Source organism: Mus pahari, chromosome 11 (genome assembly GCF_900095145.1).
Source record: "Mus pahari chromosome 11, PAHARI_EIJ_v1.1, whole genome shotgun sequence".
Taxonomy (NCBI): domain Eukaryota; kingdom Metazoa; phylum Chordata; class Mammalia; order Rodentia; family Muridae; genus Mus; species Mus pahari.
Window position 1 is genome coordinate 49,198,117 of NC_034600.1, and position 21,135 is coordinate 49,219,251.

Here is a 21,135-nt window from a genome sequence, read left to right on the forward strand (position 1 = left end):
GCAAGTTGATGTGTTAAATGAAGTAGCTAACACACAGAGACACACACATATCTTTTTTTTTTTTAAGCCTGCCACCAGTTTATGTCATTAGTACAGAAATGATTGGAAATGTCCCTGAGCAGTAACCGACATGATTCTCCTCGCTCCACTCACCTTACGTGACACTTTTTTTTTTTTTTTTTACTTCATAACTATGAGATTGGGAACTGGACTTTTATAGCTTTGTATTATCAGTACCTACCAAATAAAAAGCTCTGATGAGCTGTTACTAGCTACAGTTGAATAGCAACCTAAATGTAAAGGGGAGGGGAGAAAGAAAGAGAGAGAGAGGGGGGAGGGAGGGAGGGGAAGGAGAGGGAGAGGGGGGAGGGAGGGAGGAACCAACGAACCAACGAACCAACGAACCGACGAACCGACAAACCAAGGAACCAACGAACCAATGAACCAACGAACACTGGGAGGGCTTAGCACTTAAGAACAGTTGCTGCTCTTCCAGAGGACCAGGGTTCGATTCTCAACCATCTGTAACTCCAGTCCGAGAATAACCAATGCCCTCTTCTGACCTCCACAGGCGCCAGACATGCATCTAGTGCTTAAACATACATGCAGGCAGGCAAGTGCCTACGCAAATAAAATTAAACTGAATCAAATTTAAAAGTAACGCTTAATGTCAATGAGTCAATCAAAGTCGGAAAGTGTTTCCACAAATTCAAAAGGACTTCTGCGATAATGCACGTGATCACACTTTAGAGAAAGAAAATCAAGTAGTTATTAATTACAAATGAGAAAAATAATACAACTTTCTAAGATTTACTCCTTAGAGATGCTATTCCTGTCTTACACTGAAAAGACTGAACTAACGCCAATCCAAAGTTTGGGAAGGAAAGAGAAAAGAAATATCTGTGCTCTTACACTGTAAGGTTTTTTAATCTTTAAAACATTCAAAAACCAGCATAAGGTTTGTATGCTGGCTGACTACACAACTGAGAAGCTAGTGGTACCTTCAGCACTAAACTTTCATGACATGGGCGACCCAGAATGCGTTCTTGTCACAAAAAGCCGCGTGCTTCGTCACAACCTCTCAAGCCTTGGAGAGCATGTTATGACTGTGGCCAAAGTGAAGGAAACAGTAGTGTCTCTAAGTCAATCATGGGACATGAAAGCCAGACAGACTGTACGACAGATGTGACGTCTCTTGGCACCACTCGGGCGTGACTAATTGATGGCAATCGTATGTTCGTGTTGGCATGATTCCACAGGGGGCAGTGTGTGAATATGTCACTGCATCTGGACGTTAGGCATGCTGGGGTCCTAAGGCACAAAGACCTCCTCAACCCAGGGGCCCAGCAGCTGCACTCAATAACACCGTGGGAGCTCCATGGAGTGATGAAAGGGCGAAATTACCACCAACTGTAAATACAGATTTATTTCATTAAAATACGAGGTAACCGCGGCAGCCACCTCGAGTTCAGACATGTGCCTCTTTATAAAAATATAAAAAAAAAAAAAAAATACTACTGTGTGTGTGTGTGTGTGTGTGTGTGTGTGTGTGTACTTGGTTAATAAAAATTTTCATTTCCCCTATAAAAAGATGATAACACACATAAAGCAGAGTCAGAGTTTACCTGATTTCCTTAGTAAAGAAAATCCACAGAGACTAAACTGGGCAAGTCTGACAGACTACAGTCATTGTGTTTATAAGAACAGTTCTTGTCCATTTCATTCAACCGAAAACTACAAAATGCCATATCACAGAGCCAACGCTGGCTGAAAATTCAACACATGATAGTAAAAAGTATGATATATCATATGTAAGTCCATCTTGAAGATGAAAGGCAGATGAACATAAGCCAGTATCTATAACTCACAGCTAGTGAAATCCGACTAATAATTTTATTCTAATTCTACATTATGAGTTATAAACAAATTTGATAACTATTTTTAACAAGCATTTTCAACAATTATGCAAAACCATGGGGTGTTTTTACAAAAAGGTTTCTATTATAGTCACAAAATCACCCCAATAATCTATAACTTATAGCGGGATAGTCCCTTTATAGATGTATAATTAAATGTCTTATGAACCTTAAATAATTCCTCCTCCTATGCAGAAATACATATAGCAGCAGTAGTTTATCTATGTCATCATGGGTAAAATTCTCATTTTAATCAAATCAGAAACTAAAAGTTCATGTGCCTGATATCTTTTCAGACTTTTTTCATTTCTCTTTTCCATCACCTTTCATACCCTTTCTACTTCCAAGCTGCCCAACAGTCACAATGATTTTCTATGTGTGTGTGTCTGTGTGTGACTCTGTGTCTGTGTGTGTGTGTGTCTATGTATATATGTGTGCATGTGTTCTATGTGAGACTGTATGTATGTGTTTGTATGCATGTCTCTCTCTCTGGGTGTGCCTATGTGTGTGTGTGTGTGTGTGTGTGTGTGTAATATATATATATCTGTGTGTGTGCCTATGTGTGTGTGTGTCTGTGTATGTGTATCTATGTGTGTGTGTATGTATGTCTCTCTCTGTGTGTATGTGTGTGTCTCTCTCTGTGACTGTGTGTAACTCTGTGTGTGCTGTACATGAATATATATGTGTCTGTTTGCCTGTGTGTGTATGTGTGACTGTGTGTGGGGGTTTCTATGTGTTTCTATGTGTTTCTAAGTGCCCATAGGTCAAAAGTCAGGAAACTGCTGACCTTACTGTAATGGTGCTGTGCTTGCCAATTAGGCTACGCTCGCTGGCCAGTGAGCTCTCGGGATCCACTAGTCCCTACCTCCTCAGTGCTAGGCTTACAAGCACGGACCACCACGCCCCCCCCCTTTTTACATAGGTGCTGAAAATCAACTCAGACCCACATCCTTGTGCAGCAAGCACTACGCCTACTGGGCTACCTCCTTGGCCCCTCAGATACTGAGCTTCAATTCCACATCCACTCTTGTAACGCGGAACTGATTCTCTAAGCTGTCTTGTTAGCCTCGGCTGATCAGTGAGTAACAAGAGAGGCATGCCACATCCAGGCCTCCTTCACTGAGGAAAACCAAAACATAAAGGCCATCTTCCATGCTCTGTTTTATTACGATCGCCACTCAGCCCCTAAACACTTACACGGTGATGGGAGGCGTTACTAATATATTGGACTTTTTCACATGTGGATTGAATAAAGAAAGTCATTTCCTTTTTAGGAAACCATACAAGGCTCTTTAACACATCCTTTTCACTTGTAGGCTTGCAAGTGCTTTGAAATGGAAGACTATGACTAAGAAAGAATGAACCGCTTAATAATTGATATGAAATAAGAATAAATAACCAAAAAATGAGTCCATTTTTAATACTTTGATGAAAAACTAAAGTCAATGACTTTTCTCATCTCCAATTTATTTAATAACATCACCAAGTATGAAAATCCTCTGCATCAGAACAATGTTGGTCCCTCCTACCATAAAATAGCATCTTGACACTTCATGTACTGAAAAGCACACACCATAGATTTTAGGCAGGGCTGGAGCCGTGATAAAGGGTGGGAGGGAGTAAAATGACACTAAGACCGGGTAAAGGACCTCTGACCTCATTGCCTATGCCTCCTTTAGAATCATAAACGGATGGGACATACAAAAGCAAGAATGATCCTACATCCAGTTTGGCACAGACCCTGTGACAAGCTCTAGGTCCACTCTTGGGTTTGGGTCTACTTTTTCATCTGTCCCAAGACAAAAAGTATGCAGTTGACACTTAAAAGGAATTATTAGTGACAGATATTAACAATCTGGTGAACAGACATTAGCATCCTAGTGAGCCAATCTCATTCAATGAATTATCTTGAGCCTCTTATCTATGCTACCAAGTCAGTGCGACTGCTAGTGAACCCAGAAAATGAACAGCAGCGTTCCTGAGGGAAGACCTCGCGAGCTCACTGTCTTTCCTAGATGCCAGGAATCAATGTCCCTTGGTGGGGACTCAGAGAGGAACAGAAGGTAAGCTCAGCATTGTGACACCCACTGGGCTCTTCCTCCTTGAGACCCATGAGGAATGAGCTAGGTGTGCACGGTCCTCCACTCCTCTGCCTAACACCCTCCCAAGAGCAGGCAGCAGCAACAGCAGCACTGCGAGTCTGGAGGGTTCTTGACAGCCTCGTCTCTTCCCCTAGGGTCGCTTGCCTTAAATGTCCCACTATTCCCTTCTCTTCACAACCGAACGCTTACACACAGTGCACTAACCTGACTTTTTTGCCTTGTTCAGTAAGCATCTTCACCAAATCGGCAATGGGGTACTGAGCTTTAGCTGCACAGAGCCCGTATCCTGTGAGGGATATAAAAAACACAAAAGAATGTGGTGATTTTATCTTGGACATCTTATGGATTATAGCCTCCCTCTTGATCAAACCGTATTTCTATGACAACATGGGCAGTTAACTGGACTAAATGAAAGTGGACTTATAGACTGGACTTTCTGAAACTCAAAATCTTATGACGCCCTCCTTAGTCTCTCCATAAGTCTCACGCTGCAGCATGTCCCTGCTACACTCCATGTGCCCACACTAGTCCACACCCACGTGTCTTTGATGCCACTGTAGTCCCATGGGGCTCGCTCCTGGCTTTGTCACTATTCTTTCTCTAATACCTTGACTAGTGTTTCTCCTTCTGCTCTCCTTAAATAGCCACATCTTTCCCCTGAGGCTTTGAATTTGTCCCTGCCTCTCCTTACATCTTAGCTCACACCACGATGCAAGCAACTATGCCAAATCCTCCCAGGTCGGCCTGGGAGCTCTGGTATAGCATGGCCACTGTCCAAACCTAATGCCTTCAAAGAAAAAGAACTTAAAACCCTTCTCCTCCAACTCTACTTTCATCTTTAATAAATAAAAAGTTGAGGTTTGTAGAGGCGTAACCAAGGTCCGTCTGCCGACTCCCTTCTCCCTTAACTCTAAGATTGTGTCTGTCTTGCCTGTACGTTGACTCCCATCTGTTAATACTCTTCTAGTTCTTCCTGCCAAATGCCACCTCTTGCTCTAGCTATCATATCTGCCTTCTCCTGCCCACAACACCATCCATCCTCTAAGGCTGAGAACAATTCCTGACTTCCTTACAACCCTTCGTAGGTTCCTCTTTAGGAAAAAAAAAAAAATTCTATGCAGTTCAGTTTGGCCACTGTCAAAATACGTTTGGCATTATTTATCTCCCTATCTGACTTCTAAACTGGGATAGACAGTTCCTGAAGGAAAGATACCACGTCCTGTCTGTTGTCACACCTTCACACAGTGGCATAGCTTCTTAATAAGCCACACAGTTGTCTTTTGGCTAGGACAATTCACTATGTAGGCATGTCCCATACATCACAGTGTATTTCCATACAGTAACTGGCAATAGTAGTCTTAGCTCTGTAACGACCAAAACCCACCATTCAAATGCCTTAAAGAGTAATACTGCCTGCATTAAGGTGCATATTAAAATATCAAATTTGCCTTACATTTGTTATTTTTATCAGACTACATTCTCAACCAGTAAATTGTCTGCATGGTGAGTCCATAGTCTTTCTTCTGGAAAACTCCCAGAACGGCATGACAGGGTTAAAATCTTAATTTGACATTCTGTGACAAACACAAAAATAGAACTCTGTCATACACGCTAGGAGCTGTGACCAAGAGATATTAAACGACTTGGTCTGTATTATACGAGCTGTTAGAGGCAAAAATTAAGGACAAAGGTGACATATTGGGACTCCCGTGACAAGTTCTTTTCAGTCCACCACTTTAATCAGCCAAAACTACAAGATGAGCTCTTTCTCCCAAGTCATACTGTCTAACGTAATCAGAAACTACTCATTAAGCCTCCATAATCCCTAACAGCCATCTAGACATACATCCTTACACTCACAGGTGCCTGCAGTCCTCACCCTCCATCACAAAAACTTCGCTTTGAAACCCACAGAGACCACTTCAGAAAACCAGAGATTCTTGATGAACTCTTGAACAAGTGATTTTTGAAAAGAGACTAACACCTACTGGGTCTAAGGAAAGAGTCAGACACTTCTACATGTTATACCTAATCAAATCTTACATACCCTAAAAGTAACAATAAGCGACACTCAACAATAGCTTGCCATGAGGACAGAAGCTCAAAATGATGGCCAGAATCCGCTCCTTCAATTGATAGACTATTTATGTTATTCTAAACTATTGACCTAACTGAGAGTGCCCCGAATTCTCATTCACGGACCATTCCATGGCTACTGTCTCCATTGTTTCCAAAACTAAGGAGATCCATATGGCAAGACAGGCCCTAGGCCCTAGAGGAAAACCTACTCCAGTGGAGGACCACACATCCACCAATACCTGGGTAGCACAAATGCTCTTGATGAGTTCAGAAGAAAAAAGAAAGGTCGGTGAAAAGAGAAGGAATGGGTCTTGGAAGGGCCGGCGGTGAGTATGACCCAAGCCTGCATGAAATTCTCAAAGAACTAACAAAACCTTTAATGAGGAGGTCTCCATGTACCTTTTTCCTATCAATATAATCAATCAAAACAACCGTGATAGGTTGTTTCGTTTTTCTAGATTATACTTTCTTTCTTTCTTTCTTTCTTTCTTTCTTTCTTTCTTTCTTTCTTTCTTTCTTATTTATTTATTTACCTGGAGTAATAACAATGCTGTTAGCTTCCCGGATCATCTCAACTGCATTGTCAAGGTTGATTTCTGTATGTGTGCCAGAAATTTCCATGGGTTTTCCACCAGCTGTTGAAGTTGTGCCATAGCCTCCGAGAATTACATTAGCCAGGGAGCGGTTCATGGCCTAAAGAGCAAAATCAGCATCTATGAGAGTCTGATCCATGGAATACCTTGAGAACAGCATAAATTTTATGTACATGAAATTCAACATCACTGTAAAGGAATCTGTTTTAACTATTTAAAGAATTTTAGCCAAGGGTGTCTCCTAAAATCATTTTAAAACAAATAATAGAGATATCTAAGAACCATATCACTTTTCTAACCTGGTCAATTACACACTAATACGTTTTCAACAAAACAAAAACAAATATTTTAATGTGAATTACATATAAAACATAGAAATTAATGAAATTTTGGATGTACTATTATCGTCTAGATACTGAATAACCAATGTCTCTCTCCATATTTATATCTACTTCATCATAGTGAAAGAGAACCAGAGATTTGCAAAAAGAAAGATTCCCACAAGAAGACCTTATATATCTCTCCAGTGAATTCTGCTACTGTATCTAAGATGTCAAAGACGGCCAGAGGAATCCAAACGATAATCACACATTTCATTTAGAACTCCACAGCTTTCTGCATTCAAGAAAAAAAAATGTGGATATGGACACTCTCACTTTCCAAATGTTTTACAGTTCCAGAAAATCTTATATGTGATTATCACAGAAGCAGACAGACTAACTCATCATTAGGGTTCTAAGATATCTCGCCTCCAAGGAGGCGGATAAGCAAGGTGATGTACTCTTTCAGTTTGTGCCCACCCTTTTCACTAGGAAGATAATCTCAGGAGAGAATTCAGAGAACGCCATCTCCCGCTCCTGGTGTGTTCACAGATGATCTTCCATGAGTGATGCTGTACAATGCCCAGATTAAACTGTAAGGCAGGCAGTAGGTGTTCTAGTTTTATCAAGAGGGGATGTGGGAAAGGGAACGAAACTGGATGTTTTGAGGAACAGAACCCATTTTAAGAATTCAAATTACTTACTGTCTTAGTTAGGGTTTCTAGTGCTGTGATAAAACACGACGACCAGAAAGCAACTTGGGGAGGAAAGGGTTTGTTTGGTTTACACTTCCACATCACAGTTTATATCACTGAGGGAACTGAAGGCAGGAACTGAGGCAGAAGCCACGGAGGAGTGTCGTTTACTGACTTGTTCTTCGTAACTTGTTTGTAGCTTAGCTCTCTTGGAACACCCAGGACCACCAGCCCAGGGGTAGCACCACCTACAGTGAGCTGGACTCTCCCACATTATTCATCAGTCAAGAAAAATGCATCACAGGCTTGCCCACAGGCCAGTCTGGTGTGGACATTGTCTCAGTTGAGATTTCCTCTTTCAAAATGACTCTTGCTTGTATCAAGTTGACATAAAACTAGCCAGCACACATACAATTCGTGAATCAGAGCATTTCATGGGGAGAAAAAGTACTCCAAAAAAAATCTTTAAAACCTATTTTTTAAGATCGCAATCCACTATATCACTTAAAAGCTTACAATTATCAATCTATTGCTTTTTCAAAGACAGTACTCTATTTAAAAAGTATTTTAAAAAAAAAAAAAAAAGCATCCAGAAATCTTCAATAATATTCCATCAGAAAAAAAGCACGGTTATCTATACAACAATAATGAGGTCAGTGACAACCTTGTAGAGAGACTAACACAGCTGGGGAGGTCTAGCAATAAGGAAGAGGGAGAGGGAATGTGGGAAATAGCCATACTTTAATAAATAACATAAATTTCAAAGATGATGGATAAAGGGATAAGGGAAATTTTGATGTTTTGAATTAACATCGTAATCCCAGCCAGGCAGAAAGTTTATAAACTTCTGAATAAAAAAACTGAAGCAGTCCTAGCTGGGACTCCCCAAACATTCAACTTTTGATGTCTACGAATCTTTTCCAGTTTTGATTACAAGATTCTGAGACTTAACTCTCAAAAAAATGTGTTCTACTAAACTCTTGTCATTAAAAATTAACTTGAAAAGCCTATGGGGGGGAGGGGCAGGAGAGGTGGCTCTGTGGTTGAATGGTTGCTGAGCAAGCATGAAGACAGGAGCTTAGATCACAGTTACCACCACCCCACCCCCAAGAACCAGGCAGGCATGGTCCCCCACACTGCAACCTCAGTGGTGGTGCGGTGGTGGTGCACTGGGCTGCAGACTCAGCATGACACCCTGCCTCAAAGGGTCGAGGCAGAGAATGAGAAGGGAAGACTTTCTGCCCTCCGTACATACAGGCCATATTCACCCTACACACCCATGTGCATATATCATACATGTATGCACGCACAAAACAACTGACATTGACGTGACCATTACAGAGAGCTTTCCTCCGACGGACGGACAGAGAGTCCGCTTTGCTTTACAACAGAACAGCAGAGCACAGAAGCACAGGACGCAGAGACCATGTGTGAGGGCTGAAGCATTATCATTCTAACTTGGCTTAAGAAAAAGCATTATTTCTCCTATAAAACTGAACAGAGGAGGAAGGAAGGATTTCTGAGGACATTTAATTAAAGTGTACTCACTGGGGATGGAACCTTGGGGAGAAAAAAAAAAAATTTAGTGGCTTAACAATCAAAATCTGCTTGTTGAACACATAAGCAGAATTATGTCACCATTATACTAAATTCCAAGTGGTCTCTTAAAAATTACATTACTTTTCATCTCTTAATTTACTATTGCAACACTGTGTTCACAACAAATGTTTAGGGTTTACGGCTTTGTGCCTCTTCCTACCCCCCTTATTCTAGTCCCTTCCTTGTGTAATTCATGAGACCATGCCATGGCCACTTATGCACAGATTGAGGGATCCCAGATTCCAAGACAAAAAAAAAGGGAGGGGGTGCCACACTGTCCAAGGCTGTTCCTTTTGAGCTAATAAAGTCCTATAATGAAAGTTATGCTCTACATTAAAGAGATCATTAGCTCCCACAATTCCAGCTGCTCTGAAAGAAATGAGTCTGAAGACAAATAGGAAAGGTCATAAAAACACCCGACACTGAAGCAAGAGCGATGTATACCATTTAGTGCCGTCTCTCGGCTCGGATGCTCTGCAGATACTGATCGATCGATCAATCAATCACGAAGGAAAATAGAATAAAATAAAACTCTACTTGGCTTTTGACTGACTTCATCATGCCCTAACTCCACTCGAAAAGAGAGATGAGAAGCTTTTACTCCTTGTCTAAAGAAATGCTTTCCCAGTTTGGGAAGAGCCCCATCTCCCAGGCACGAGTGAAAGTAGAGGCAACGCATAAGGCACCACAAGCACAGGGGGCGTGGCCACTATAGCCTGCTGTGAAGCAGACCAGGGGAAATGGCGGCCGGCGAGCTTTTTCAGTTTGTCTATATGTGGTGTAACCCCCAACCCTGGGCTCAGAGGATACCCGAAGGAATTCACTGTCACAACAAAACTTTGCTTTTAGAGCTTGTTGGTTAGTCACTTGGGGAGCATTTCATCTCCTCCCACACAACAAAAACCGCCCTGCTCCGGTTTGGAATTACAGATTCTGCTTCAATAGACACTAAAGAAGGCCAATATGCTGGTACCATATGGACTCTAATAACATCTACCTCTAATCAATTCATAGAGGAATCCAAAGTAATAAATAAATTAACAAAATAGACCTTTGCTGCCCTTTAATGAACACTCGAGGTTCATTTACCAAACACTGTGTTCATTGGACTGTGCCTGCTGGATCAGGCTCCATAGACAGGAAGGTGTGCGTCTTAAAGCACATCCTATACAAAGTGAAACTATTGCCCACCTCCAAAACGGCTGCGGGGAGTAAACAAGCTCATGTTTGTGAATGACTCGGCATAGGACCTGCAGTATTAATATAACTTTGAGCGGACAGCATCTCATCATTTATTTTTATTCTAAACTACCTTGAGCACAATTTATTATAAGTTTCTTATAATAAACCAGTACATGCTTCAAGTCAGTGAAGTGGGCATGAATCTATTTTAAAAACCTAAAACTATGGCAGGCTTGTTTTTGATTGGTCGCTCACTGTTTTGTAATTGCATGTGGAAGTGTGGGGAGCAATGGAAGGTGCACACTGACAATAAGAGTTCAGCCTGTCAGGATTCTCAGCGATCAGTTCATCAGGATCAATAGCCAACAAGAGCCCACATCCTCAGACCGCTTCCTTGTACTGGCAAAAACCTAACGAAGGAAGAGTGCAACCATTTGTTCCTAACATCTCATACTGTGGATTTGGAACTATTATGGGGTAACTATAAGTTGTGCTAATGTGTAAATGTTAAAAATATATACTAGTTAGAAAATCAAACATTAGAATAGCATAATACATTACAAAGAGGATGGATGCAAACTCAACTGTCCAGAATTAGAATACTAATATTAACAGTTAAATGATGGATGGGTTAACAGTTAAACGATGGATGGGAATCATGCTGTTTATTTTCCTTTGTCCTTTTCAAGCCTTACAAATATCCTGCATCTTGTACTTTCATAACTGAACTTTCTTTCTGAAATAGGCTCCTCATGGGTACGAGCTGACCTTGAAGTCTCTATGTCATCGCAGCTGCACACAAAATTCATGATCTCCCTGACTCAGCTTCCTAAGTGCTGAAGTTACAAGTGCACGCTGCTCTCTGCCTGGCTTGGAGGAGGGTTGGCTGGTTGGTTTGTTTTTATTTCATTGGATAGCCTTGGCTTGCTTAGTACACACTATATAGATCAGGTTGGCCTCAAACTCAGAGATCTGCCTGCCTCTGTCTCTGCTTCCCAAGTGCTGGGATCAAAGTAAAGAACTACCACATCTGGCCTCGGAATCATCTTAATAATTAAGGCTTTCATTGTCCTTAAATCTAGATGAATAAAAAAAAATACTATTACAGAGTACTGATCTGATCTAATATATTTATGGTCCCTGACAACTATAAGGAGGTATTAGTATAAAAACTCAAATTAAAAAAAAAAAAAAAAAAACACTATAAAGCATAGATGGGAATGGCATGTTTGAGGCAGTGGAATTAGAAAAGAAACAAAGACTGGGAAAACATCCTAACATGTTAACGGGCAGAACAAAGTTAGAAGGATGACATCATTCTACAAGCACACAGAAAAGAGAGCATGTCTAACTCTGAGCAATTCATTCTAGTTATTGTTACTAAACAGTTACTGTAGGAGCTACTGTGGCTACAACAACATGGAAACTGAAAAGGCAAGAAGTAAAAGACACAGATCAGAAACTTGGAACATAAGCTGCTTAATATATATTTATAAATTTACATATAATGTGCATTATATGTAAATTTATATATTTCTCCATTAAAGAAACAAGGGTAAAAATAGGAAAGGTGCCCTTGATGATGTCCCAAGAACTACATACAAATCCTTCTCCATATCCTCCTATATCAGTATGCTGCTAGCATGGATAGAGTTCAAATATTTTGCCAGGCTTGGTGGTGCATGCCTGTGATTCTAGCATTCAGGAGGTTGAGGCAGGTGGATACAAAGTTTAAAGCCAGCCTGGGCTAGATAGTAAGATTCTGTCTAAATTGAAACAAAATGAAACAAAATGCTAAATAAGATGAAATAACTCAAATCTTGCACTTTGATTTTAAAACTTGCTTTTCTGGCAAATCGTCTTTAAATAATAATGAAAATTTGCTGCCCCCTGCTGGCCATTCAAATTCTCCAAATGATACAAAGTAAAATGCTTTAAAAGTTCCTTTTACAGATGCAGAAAATTGCATCTGTAAAAACTAAGTACAACTTTTCTTTAAAGGTATTGGCAAGTTAAACACCCCAGAGCCTTGAAGTTGTCAATGAGATATAAAATTTCCAAATTCCAAGGTTGTTTTTGAGAGACTTGGACTACATAATAATTGGGCTGTTTTAAACTTGGATTGTCAAGCCCTGTGTTTTACAAGATGAGCGAAGCCACAAAAACACTTTTATTACAAAAGAGATAACTCCGGTGTTTTAATTGACATGATATCTCTCAACTAGAGCCAAGTAAAATGCTGAGATGCAAAAATGAAGGTTTTACGTTCCCCGAGGAGACCAAAGAAGCCCTCGTCCAATAGGTGTGTGTCTGTGTCTGTGTATGTGTGTGTGTGTCTGTGTGTGTGTGTCTGTGTGTGTCTGTGTGTGTGTGTGTGTGTGTGTGTGTAATAAAGACTATTACAGAGATGCACAGCTGGTCAAAGCACAGAGAATAAATGACCGTTTGGCACCCAACACCAAATGAAACATTGGTGATGCAAACCTTACACCTAAAACCCAGGAAAACTACCCGAAGGGGAGATGGAAACCTTATAAGAGCCAGAAGATGGTGCCTGCTGCTAGACAGCGCCCCCTAGACATGACAAAGGGAATGCACCCATGAAATCTCAGCAATATGGTTGCCTGAACATGACCTGCATCAAGACACCAGCTGAGTGCCAGTGTGGATGGCACTGAGTTCCACAAGATCCCACTCCTAGATGAAGGTGGGTCAACAGTTACTGAAAAAGAGAAAAATCCACTTCCTCCAGGGAATCCCATGTGATCAGCCCTGGACACATCTACGTACAAGCAGCACGAAATAGACTCAGTATGTTATGTATCTGTCTGTACATATGTGTGCATACGTTTGCAGAAGAAAAGGCCTTGCATTGCGGAGGACACGTTGGAGAGAGGAGAAGGGAGAGGGTGATGAGTCCATGCATAACGTTCTCAAAAATAGTACATTAAAAAAGAACAAACAAACAAGCAAACAAAAAACCACGCTAGGTGGCTGGAGAGATGGCTCAGAAGTTAAGAGCACTGGTTGCTTTTCCAGAGGACCCAGATTTAAGGGCCAGCACCCTCAGGGTGGCTCATAGCTGTCTGCCACTCAGATTCCAGCCCTCTCCTGGCCTCTGCGGATACCAGGCATTCAAGTGGTACACAGACATACAAACAAAACACCCAAACACAAAAAAATAATAATAATAATAATAATAATAATAATAATTAAAAAAAAAAAAAAAACTATAGCCAGACATGCTTTTAATCCCAACATTCTGGAGGCAAAGGCAGGTGGATCTCTGAGTTCAAGGCCAGCCTGATGACAAAGTGAGTTCTAGTACAGCCAGGACTATACAGAAATGAAAAAAGATATATATAGATATATAGATATATGCATGCACAGGGTATATAATTGTCTTAAATATATCATTAAGGTATAACACATTAAAGTTATCTACAAAGCTAAGATGTGTTTGTAAGCTTTGGGATAGTTTTGTTAAATGAGCTTTTTTTATTTAAATGTTCAGAGTTATATCTTACATACTCTTGGTAAACATACAGTCACTGAAAATAATGTAATTTTTTTAAAAAACTGTTTTGTTATAAAGCACTGCAAGTGGGCTTCAACAGTAAGCCAAAACTGTCCTGTAGAGAATAATAACTATAAAAAATGTTTTCGGTCAAATTTAGAGTTATTTGCAAGATATTCTTTGCTATCAAGAAGGGAATTAGAGCCAGCAAACCCCATAGCAAAGCCAGAGAAACACAGAGTTCTTGGACTTTGAAGCTGAGGAGAAGGGCAATCCTAGAGGAAGACCAGCAGTCTCAACTAACCTGGACCCCAGGATCGCTCAGTCACTGAGCCACCAACCAGGCAGCAGACACCAGCTGATCTGAGGCCCCCCGACACATACAGCAGGGGTCTGGGTTCAGTCAGGGATGATGCACCTAACCCTCGAGGGACTGGAGACGCCAGGGATTGGGGAGGTCAGGTGGGAAAAATTAAATCATCTCTGTATATCCACATGGCAGATTGCCATAAAGCCCCTTAAATAAGATTTTAGAGGCAGAGTCTTTCAGGATTAAAAGACAAGACTATGTAATATTATAAAACTTAAGTGAAAGTTAGGTATAGCATATCATCCTGCCTTCCTGTAATCCTAGCACTGGGGGATAAAAGTAGGGAGGACCGAGGGATCCAGGCCCAAATGCAAGGCCAGCCAGGGCTGGATAGCAGGAGCCTGTCTCCCACCACAGAAAGACAAAAGGATTCTGCACTGAAAAATACAGGAAGGTCAGACAAGCAAATACACAGTACTACACAAACAAAGAGAATGGGGGGAAAATACCCTAAACTAAATACTATGTGTTACTCTCCAGATGGAGAACGGTATTAGAAGAGTTTTACTCTTTGAGCATTTCCTAACTCCTTGAAGTTGGATATCTTTAAGACGGTCTTAGAAATTTCCTCTAAAAATCCTCATATTTCTGCTGAAAATGATGAAAACCAATAGATTTCTTTCTGCTGCAAGCACATCCGCATCTCCAGGTCATGTCCCTTCTCTTTTGCTTGTGTGTTTCTTACCACACACATGATGTACGACAAGATGGCGCCAGAGGAGCCGATGAGCGCGCCCACGATGGTCAGCAGGTTGTTGTTGAGAAGGAAGCCCTCAGCACACAGAGCCCAGCCCGAGTAGCTGTTTAGCACAGTGATGACGACAGGCATGTCAGCACCACCAATAGCAGCCGTCAAAGTCACACCCTAGCCAGAAAAAAATCAAAGGAGAACCCAACGTGAGCACTTACAATCAAGCCTCTAACATTCGACATCTTGGTTCTTAAACATTCTAATTTTTTAATTAATAGATACACATGTAAGTTCTTGGTGATGATCAAGTCTCCCATATGATCAACTCTCTCATGAATATAGCAACTGTAAACATTTAGTCACCACGCCAAAAATTCCCTAAACAAAAGAAGTGATGAAAACTGGCAGACACTGGAAAGAAGTCTCCCTTGGAAAAGTGAAATATACCAAAGAGTGTCTTGATACCCAGCTCTTGATGGCTTTAGACTGAAGTCAGGGCCCTGGTGGTATCAAGTGGCGGAGACAAAACTAAGGCCATCAGTCCACAGGCTCACTTGTGTGACGATCCAGAGGACATGGATTTGAAGAGAGCTGAAAAGTGAAAAAGAAAAATCCTACAAAGGAGCGGGCTAGGATGATTTGAAGGAGCCCCAAATGCTATATATATAAACACTACCCAAATCTCTAGTTAACACTTAAACTGTGGGTCAGATGCCAGACGAGTCTGTTAAGGCTAAAATAACAACAGGTTTCAGCTGGTAAGACTATAAGAGATCTTCAGTTTAAGCAGGTTAGCTGTTCCGAAACAAAAATAACATTAAAAAATTAAATTATAAGTAGTGTTCAGTATCAATATTTGGGATGAATACAACAGAATCCAATGCATCTTTAAAACAAAACAAAAAACAAAACAAAAACCTTAACAATGTCCATGATGCAATCCAAAGTTATTAAATACAAGAAAGTAAAAAGGATGGGGGGTGAATTTTTTGCTACTCATTCTGTATAGCTCTCTATTTTTGCACTTTGTTTCTATGTGGGTATATAAACCAAAAGCAATTAAAAGTATCCTTTGGGGCTGGTGAGATGGCTCAGTGGGTAAGAGCACCCGACTGCTCTTCCAAAGGTCCCAAGTTCAAATCCCAACAACCACATGGTGGCTCACAACCATCCATAACAAGATCTGACGCCCTCTTCTGGAGTGTCTGAAGACAGCTACAGTGTACTTACATATAATAAATAAATAAATCTAAAAAAATAAAAATAAAAGTATCCTTTGGCTTATGGGAATATTTTCATATTGGCTATTAAGTTCCTTTTAAATATATTCATCATTTCTCACAAATAATGATTTAAATTTTAAATTTCTATATTTTTAAGTTTGATTATAGGGACTTCTACTTGATTAGATTAAAAATAAAAATAAAAAACTATTTTCTATCATTTAAAATAAAGCAAAACAATCATCACCAGATAAGACGGAAGAAAGCTGGACTATAAGGCACGCAAAGATAATCTCAAGTCATTTTTCAGTGTCCTAAAGTGTCTGCACTGAAGCCATGGATAATTCATGAATAAGTTTCATTGAATACTACAGATCTTGTGTTTCTGAACCAGGGTCAGTATTTGATAAGAAATCACTAGACAGCTAACTTTGTGCTCTAAATACTTTTTTTTTTCCCCTCACCTTAAAATATAAAGACTATCTACAAAGTATAAACCAGTCTAGAGGAATGTGAAGCAAGAATGAAGAACGGAATTCCATGCAGTAGCATCCTCTACTAATAAAATCCCAAACCAAGCAGAGACAGAGTCTCTGTTTACGTCTATAAATTATATGCAAAAGTCAGACAGGGGAGGAAGAAACGAAACACCACACAAGGATGAACCTTCTCAGTGAATACACGGGGGTTACAAACTGTAGCTCACTGTATGCAATTATTGGATTCCACATTATATCTTTCAAGGAACGTGAGAGCAACTTATGAGCTTCGACCACCTTATACATAGTATATAAACCTCAGAGTATTAATTGTAGGACTTATAGAGTAGGTACCTACCAAACAAAGTTAAAACCCTTGGCTTTTAAAATTCCTGTTCCCCCAGAAAGTTGGTAGTGTGGAAATCCCACAATAAACGCAGAGCAATAAAGGTGTCAGATGTGATGACTCTTAAACAGTCAACTAACAGAATCATGATTTTCTTCTCATACTTTTTAAACTTTCTATTTTCTAAAACGATGAACGTGTAACCAAGACATGTTTCTTCCCTTGGAGATCTTGAAGTGACAGAAGCGTGACCAGATTGAAGTCTAACAAGCTCTTCACAGGACATACTTCTCCGTCTCCGGGGACTTACCATGAGAGTAGAGAGTGCGGACACAGAGCCCAGACAGGTGATGCCTGTGGCAAAGCTGGGGTCAGCCATAAACGGGATTATCCCACCCACGCTAGCGGCCAGCAGGCCTGCGTTGAGTGCGTGCCTTCCAGGGAGCAGCAGAGGGGCTGATTTCAGAATACCTGGGCCAGAGCAGATCACAGTCAGAGCCTAGGCTGTGCTGTGGGGAACCCCACATGTCACCTCATCCTAAATTATGAAAATTGAGTATCAGAAAAATAGTGTAGTACTTCAGATATTATTGTATAGCATCAGATATGAAGCTTAAGGCATGTTAAGAGTTCTGCATGTAACAGATTAGCAGAGACAGGAAAATATGGTTCAACTTAACTGTACTTCTCCCTACATTGACCATATACTCGAACATAGAATCTTAAAAATTGATTCCCGCCCCCCCCCCCATGACCAACACAGAAGTTGTTAAGTGTGGTTTTGTTTATTTACAACTTCAATAAAGAGTTCTGGGACATTAGCTTTTCCAATGCTATCAACTGAGCCCCAGGGAGAACCCTTGTTAGCTATTTCTAAAGAAAAAGCCCGAGACAAGAATGTCTTAGACTTGAAGTTCATTTGTGATTCTTTTTAAGCTTAATGGAAGATTCCCCCATTTAATAACTTTATTATTCAGAGGCAAAAACAAATTTTTACATCACAAACAAGTCTCTCTAGGGACTCGTTTGTGAGCACAGAGACTCTCGGGATTTTTCCCTCAGCTTCCATTTTCATGATTCCACACTGCAGGAGTAAAATTTGCTGTGGCAGAGTGCTAAACCACGTGCTGGTTTTCAGAATGAGTTCTGCGTACCCAAAGTCATCCAGTAAGCGTGCCTCTACTCTAGGAAACATGAGTTCATTTCTTTTTTCTTTTTTCTTTTTTCCTTTTTCTTTGTTTTAAAAGAATTGTTTATTTATTTCATGTATATGAGAGTACACTGTAGCTGTCTTTGCCTCAGATCCAAGATGGTTGTGAGCCATCATGTGGATGCTGGGAGCTGAACTCAGGACCTCTGGAAGAGGAGAGCAGTCAGTGCTCTTAACCACTGAGCCATCTCTCCAGCCCCACAAGTTCATTTCTGCAGACAATGTATAGTCATCTCTAAACAAAGGCTATGGAGTTGTTATTTCGTGCATGCATATTATCAAATATCCATTAATGTCTACAAATCTTTGTGTACTAATTTCTACTATTACCTGTCTGCAGAAGAAATCGTCACCAAGCTCAGACTCTCTAAGAATTAAAATAAATCATCTTTTTGAGGTGAAAATCTTTTACGGGTGTCTGAGTGCTATACAAATCACTTCTCCTGAAGGTCTCTACTCTGAAGGGGCTTTTCTTTTGAAACAGACCCATAGATACCCTGAAAAATAGACATTTACCTACACAGTATATAATCAAATCACTTACCCTGTAATTTTCCATAGGCAACAAGAGACCCACTAAAGGTGACTCCACCGATGTAAGTGCCAAGGTAAGCCACAATCTTGGTGAAATTTGATGTGGCATCCATCGCAAAGTGTGGATATTCTACGATGTACTCAGCCATGCAGGTAAGAACTGCTGCCAGCCCCACCAAACTGTGGAAAGCGGCGACCAGCTGAGGCAAGTCGGAAATCTGGATCCGCTTCGCGATCGCCAGGCCTGTAGGAGAACAAAGGCCAACGAGTGAGTAAACCTGACAGACCCGTGGAAAACAGCAAGCATAAAAGCCGAGTTTCCATCACTGTCACCAACGAGCGCATTACCTGATTCCCAGTATGGACTAAACACTCCTACAAGGACAGGGTGGAAGGAAAAATACTGGCTATATGCTTATCATGTCAAAATAGCTCCTTTTCTCAACATCAAAACACAGCGCACAGCATCAGTGCAGGCCTCCTCTCTCACAGACTCCAGATACCCCGAGACAAAAGCTTGTGAAGGCTGCACCAGGCTCCAGTTACATCCCCCTATCAGCCCTTATGACTTATACGTCCCACGCCCGCTTTGGCCAGTGCTTACAGGTACGCCTATCACTAACAGATGGAATTCTGAGGAAAACCAATTTCAGCTTGGGTTGGCTAGAGCCAAAACGAGCGAAAAACCCTGGGTAGTAAAGTCCCTCCTGCTGAAGGGTTTTCACAGGTGTAGTAAGGAGAAACAAGCGGTGGGGATTCGGAGCACTTGTTGAAGATCACTGGTAAACGGTTTCCTACCAGGGCCATGCGACAACCGTTTCTCCTGCAAGGGTCTTTCTCGGAATTGTTACCAAAGGACCCACAGCTTCCCAGAGGAAGTCAAAAAGGCAACCAGCCTAAAGCAAACGCTCTGCAGGGAAATATGGAGCAACCAGATCAGAGGAGAGGAGGTGCGTATATAAGTTCATATAAAGGTGAATGGTACAACATTCAAGTAATAAAATATATAGTGGGGGGGGGTGTAGGGTTACTTATAAAGGCTGAAGGTGGCATCAGATGGCATCAGATCCCCTGAACCTGGAGCTCCAGGTGGTTGTGAGCTGCCTAACGTGGGTGCTGGGAACTGAACGCAGATCCTCTGGGAAAGCAGCAAGAACTCAGCACTGCCCCAGCTCTCCAGCCCCAACACACGAGGTGTTCTTTATTCCAAGTTCCAAAAGGATGACTGACCTGTCATCGCAGGACTTTGTTAACTTTTGCTAAGTTCTCATACCTGTAGCAAACCTAGAATTTTCAACCAGAAAGCACGCTTCCCACATAAACATCGGTAAATATTTTATTTATATTATATTTAGAGGTATAATAAAAGAAAGGCTGTGTTTGTGGCATGAACCCTAACTTTGCCCCTGAAACAACTATATGGGGGACTTCTTCACTATCGTAACAGTTTCCAAACACAAGAAGAATATTTGTTTATTTTTGTGCAAATAACAATGTAATAGGGGGCTGGAGAGATGGCTCAGTGGTTAAGAGCACTGACTGTTCTTTTGAAGGTCCTGAGTTCAAATCCCAGCAACCACATGGTGGCTCACAACCATCCACAATGACATCTGACGCCCTCTCCTGGTGTGTCTGAAGACAGCTACAGTGTACTTAACATGTAAAAATAAATAATAAAAAAAACTTAAAAAAAATAAAGATTCATTTGTAAAAAAATAAATAAAATAAATTTTAAAAAACAATGTAATAACTATATTAATATAATATTAATATGACTAATATTTTTAGCTTAAGCTATATTAAATTTTTTCCATTGCTTTCTTAGGTCTGTCCATACATCCACCAAGAACAATTTCAACCTGCCAATTTGATGTCACTGAATGGGGACTGAAGAAATTATAATAGCCTAACATTACATGGTACTTCTATCATAAGCATACAAGAGACATAAATCACCTCAAGAGCATATTAAAAAGCCTAGTACATTAATTGCAAAGGGGTATATGTTATTAGTATTAAATTTGTTTCTGATGTAATTTAAGTTTGGGGGTTTTGGTTTGGTTTTTGGTTTTTTGAGACAGGGTTTCTCTTTGGAGCCTTATCCTGGAACTCACTCTATAGACCAGGCTGGCCTCAAACTTACAGAGATGCCTCTGCCTCTGCCTCTGCCTCTCTCTGCCTCTCTCTGCCTCTCTCTCTGCCTCTCTCTCTACCTCTCTCTGCCTCTCTCTCTCTGCCTCTCCTCTGCCTCTGCCTCTGCCTCTGCCTCTGCCTCCTCT

At 40.9% G+C, this 21,135-nt stretch overlaps 1 protein-coding gene across 4 annotated transcripts in view; it reads right to left on the bottom strand.

Moving 5' to 3' along the window:
- Nnt (nicotinamide nucleotide transhydrogenase) overlaps window positions 1-21,135 on the bottom strand; it is a 92,703-nt gene that overhangs the window by 14,313 nt on the left and 57,255 nt on the right. For all 4 annotated transcript variants that reach the window (XM_029543907.1, XM_029543908.1, XM_021208826.2 and 1 more), the window contains exons 15-19: window positions 18,867-19,100; window positions 17,423-17,583; window positions 15,059-15,238; window positions 6,631-6,790; window positions 4,223-4,304 (exon numbers count right to left, since the gene is read on the bottom strand). In XM_029543907.1, coding sequence (XP_029399767.1) covers window positions 4,223-4,304; window positions 6,631-6,790; window positions 15,059-15,238; window positions 17,423-17,583; window positions 18,867-19,100 — 817 coding nt within the window. The remainder of the gene's footprint in view (window positions 1-4,222; window positions 4,305-6,630; window positions 6,791-15,058; window positions 15,239-17,422; window positions 17,584-18,866; window positions 19,101-21,135) is intronic.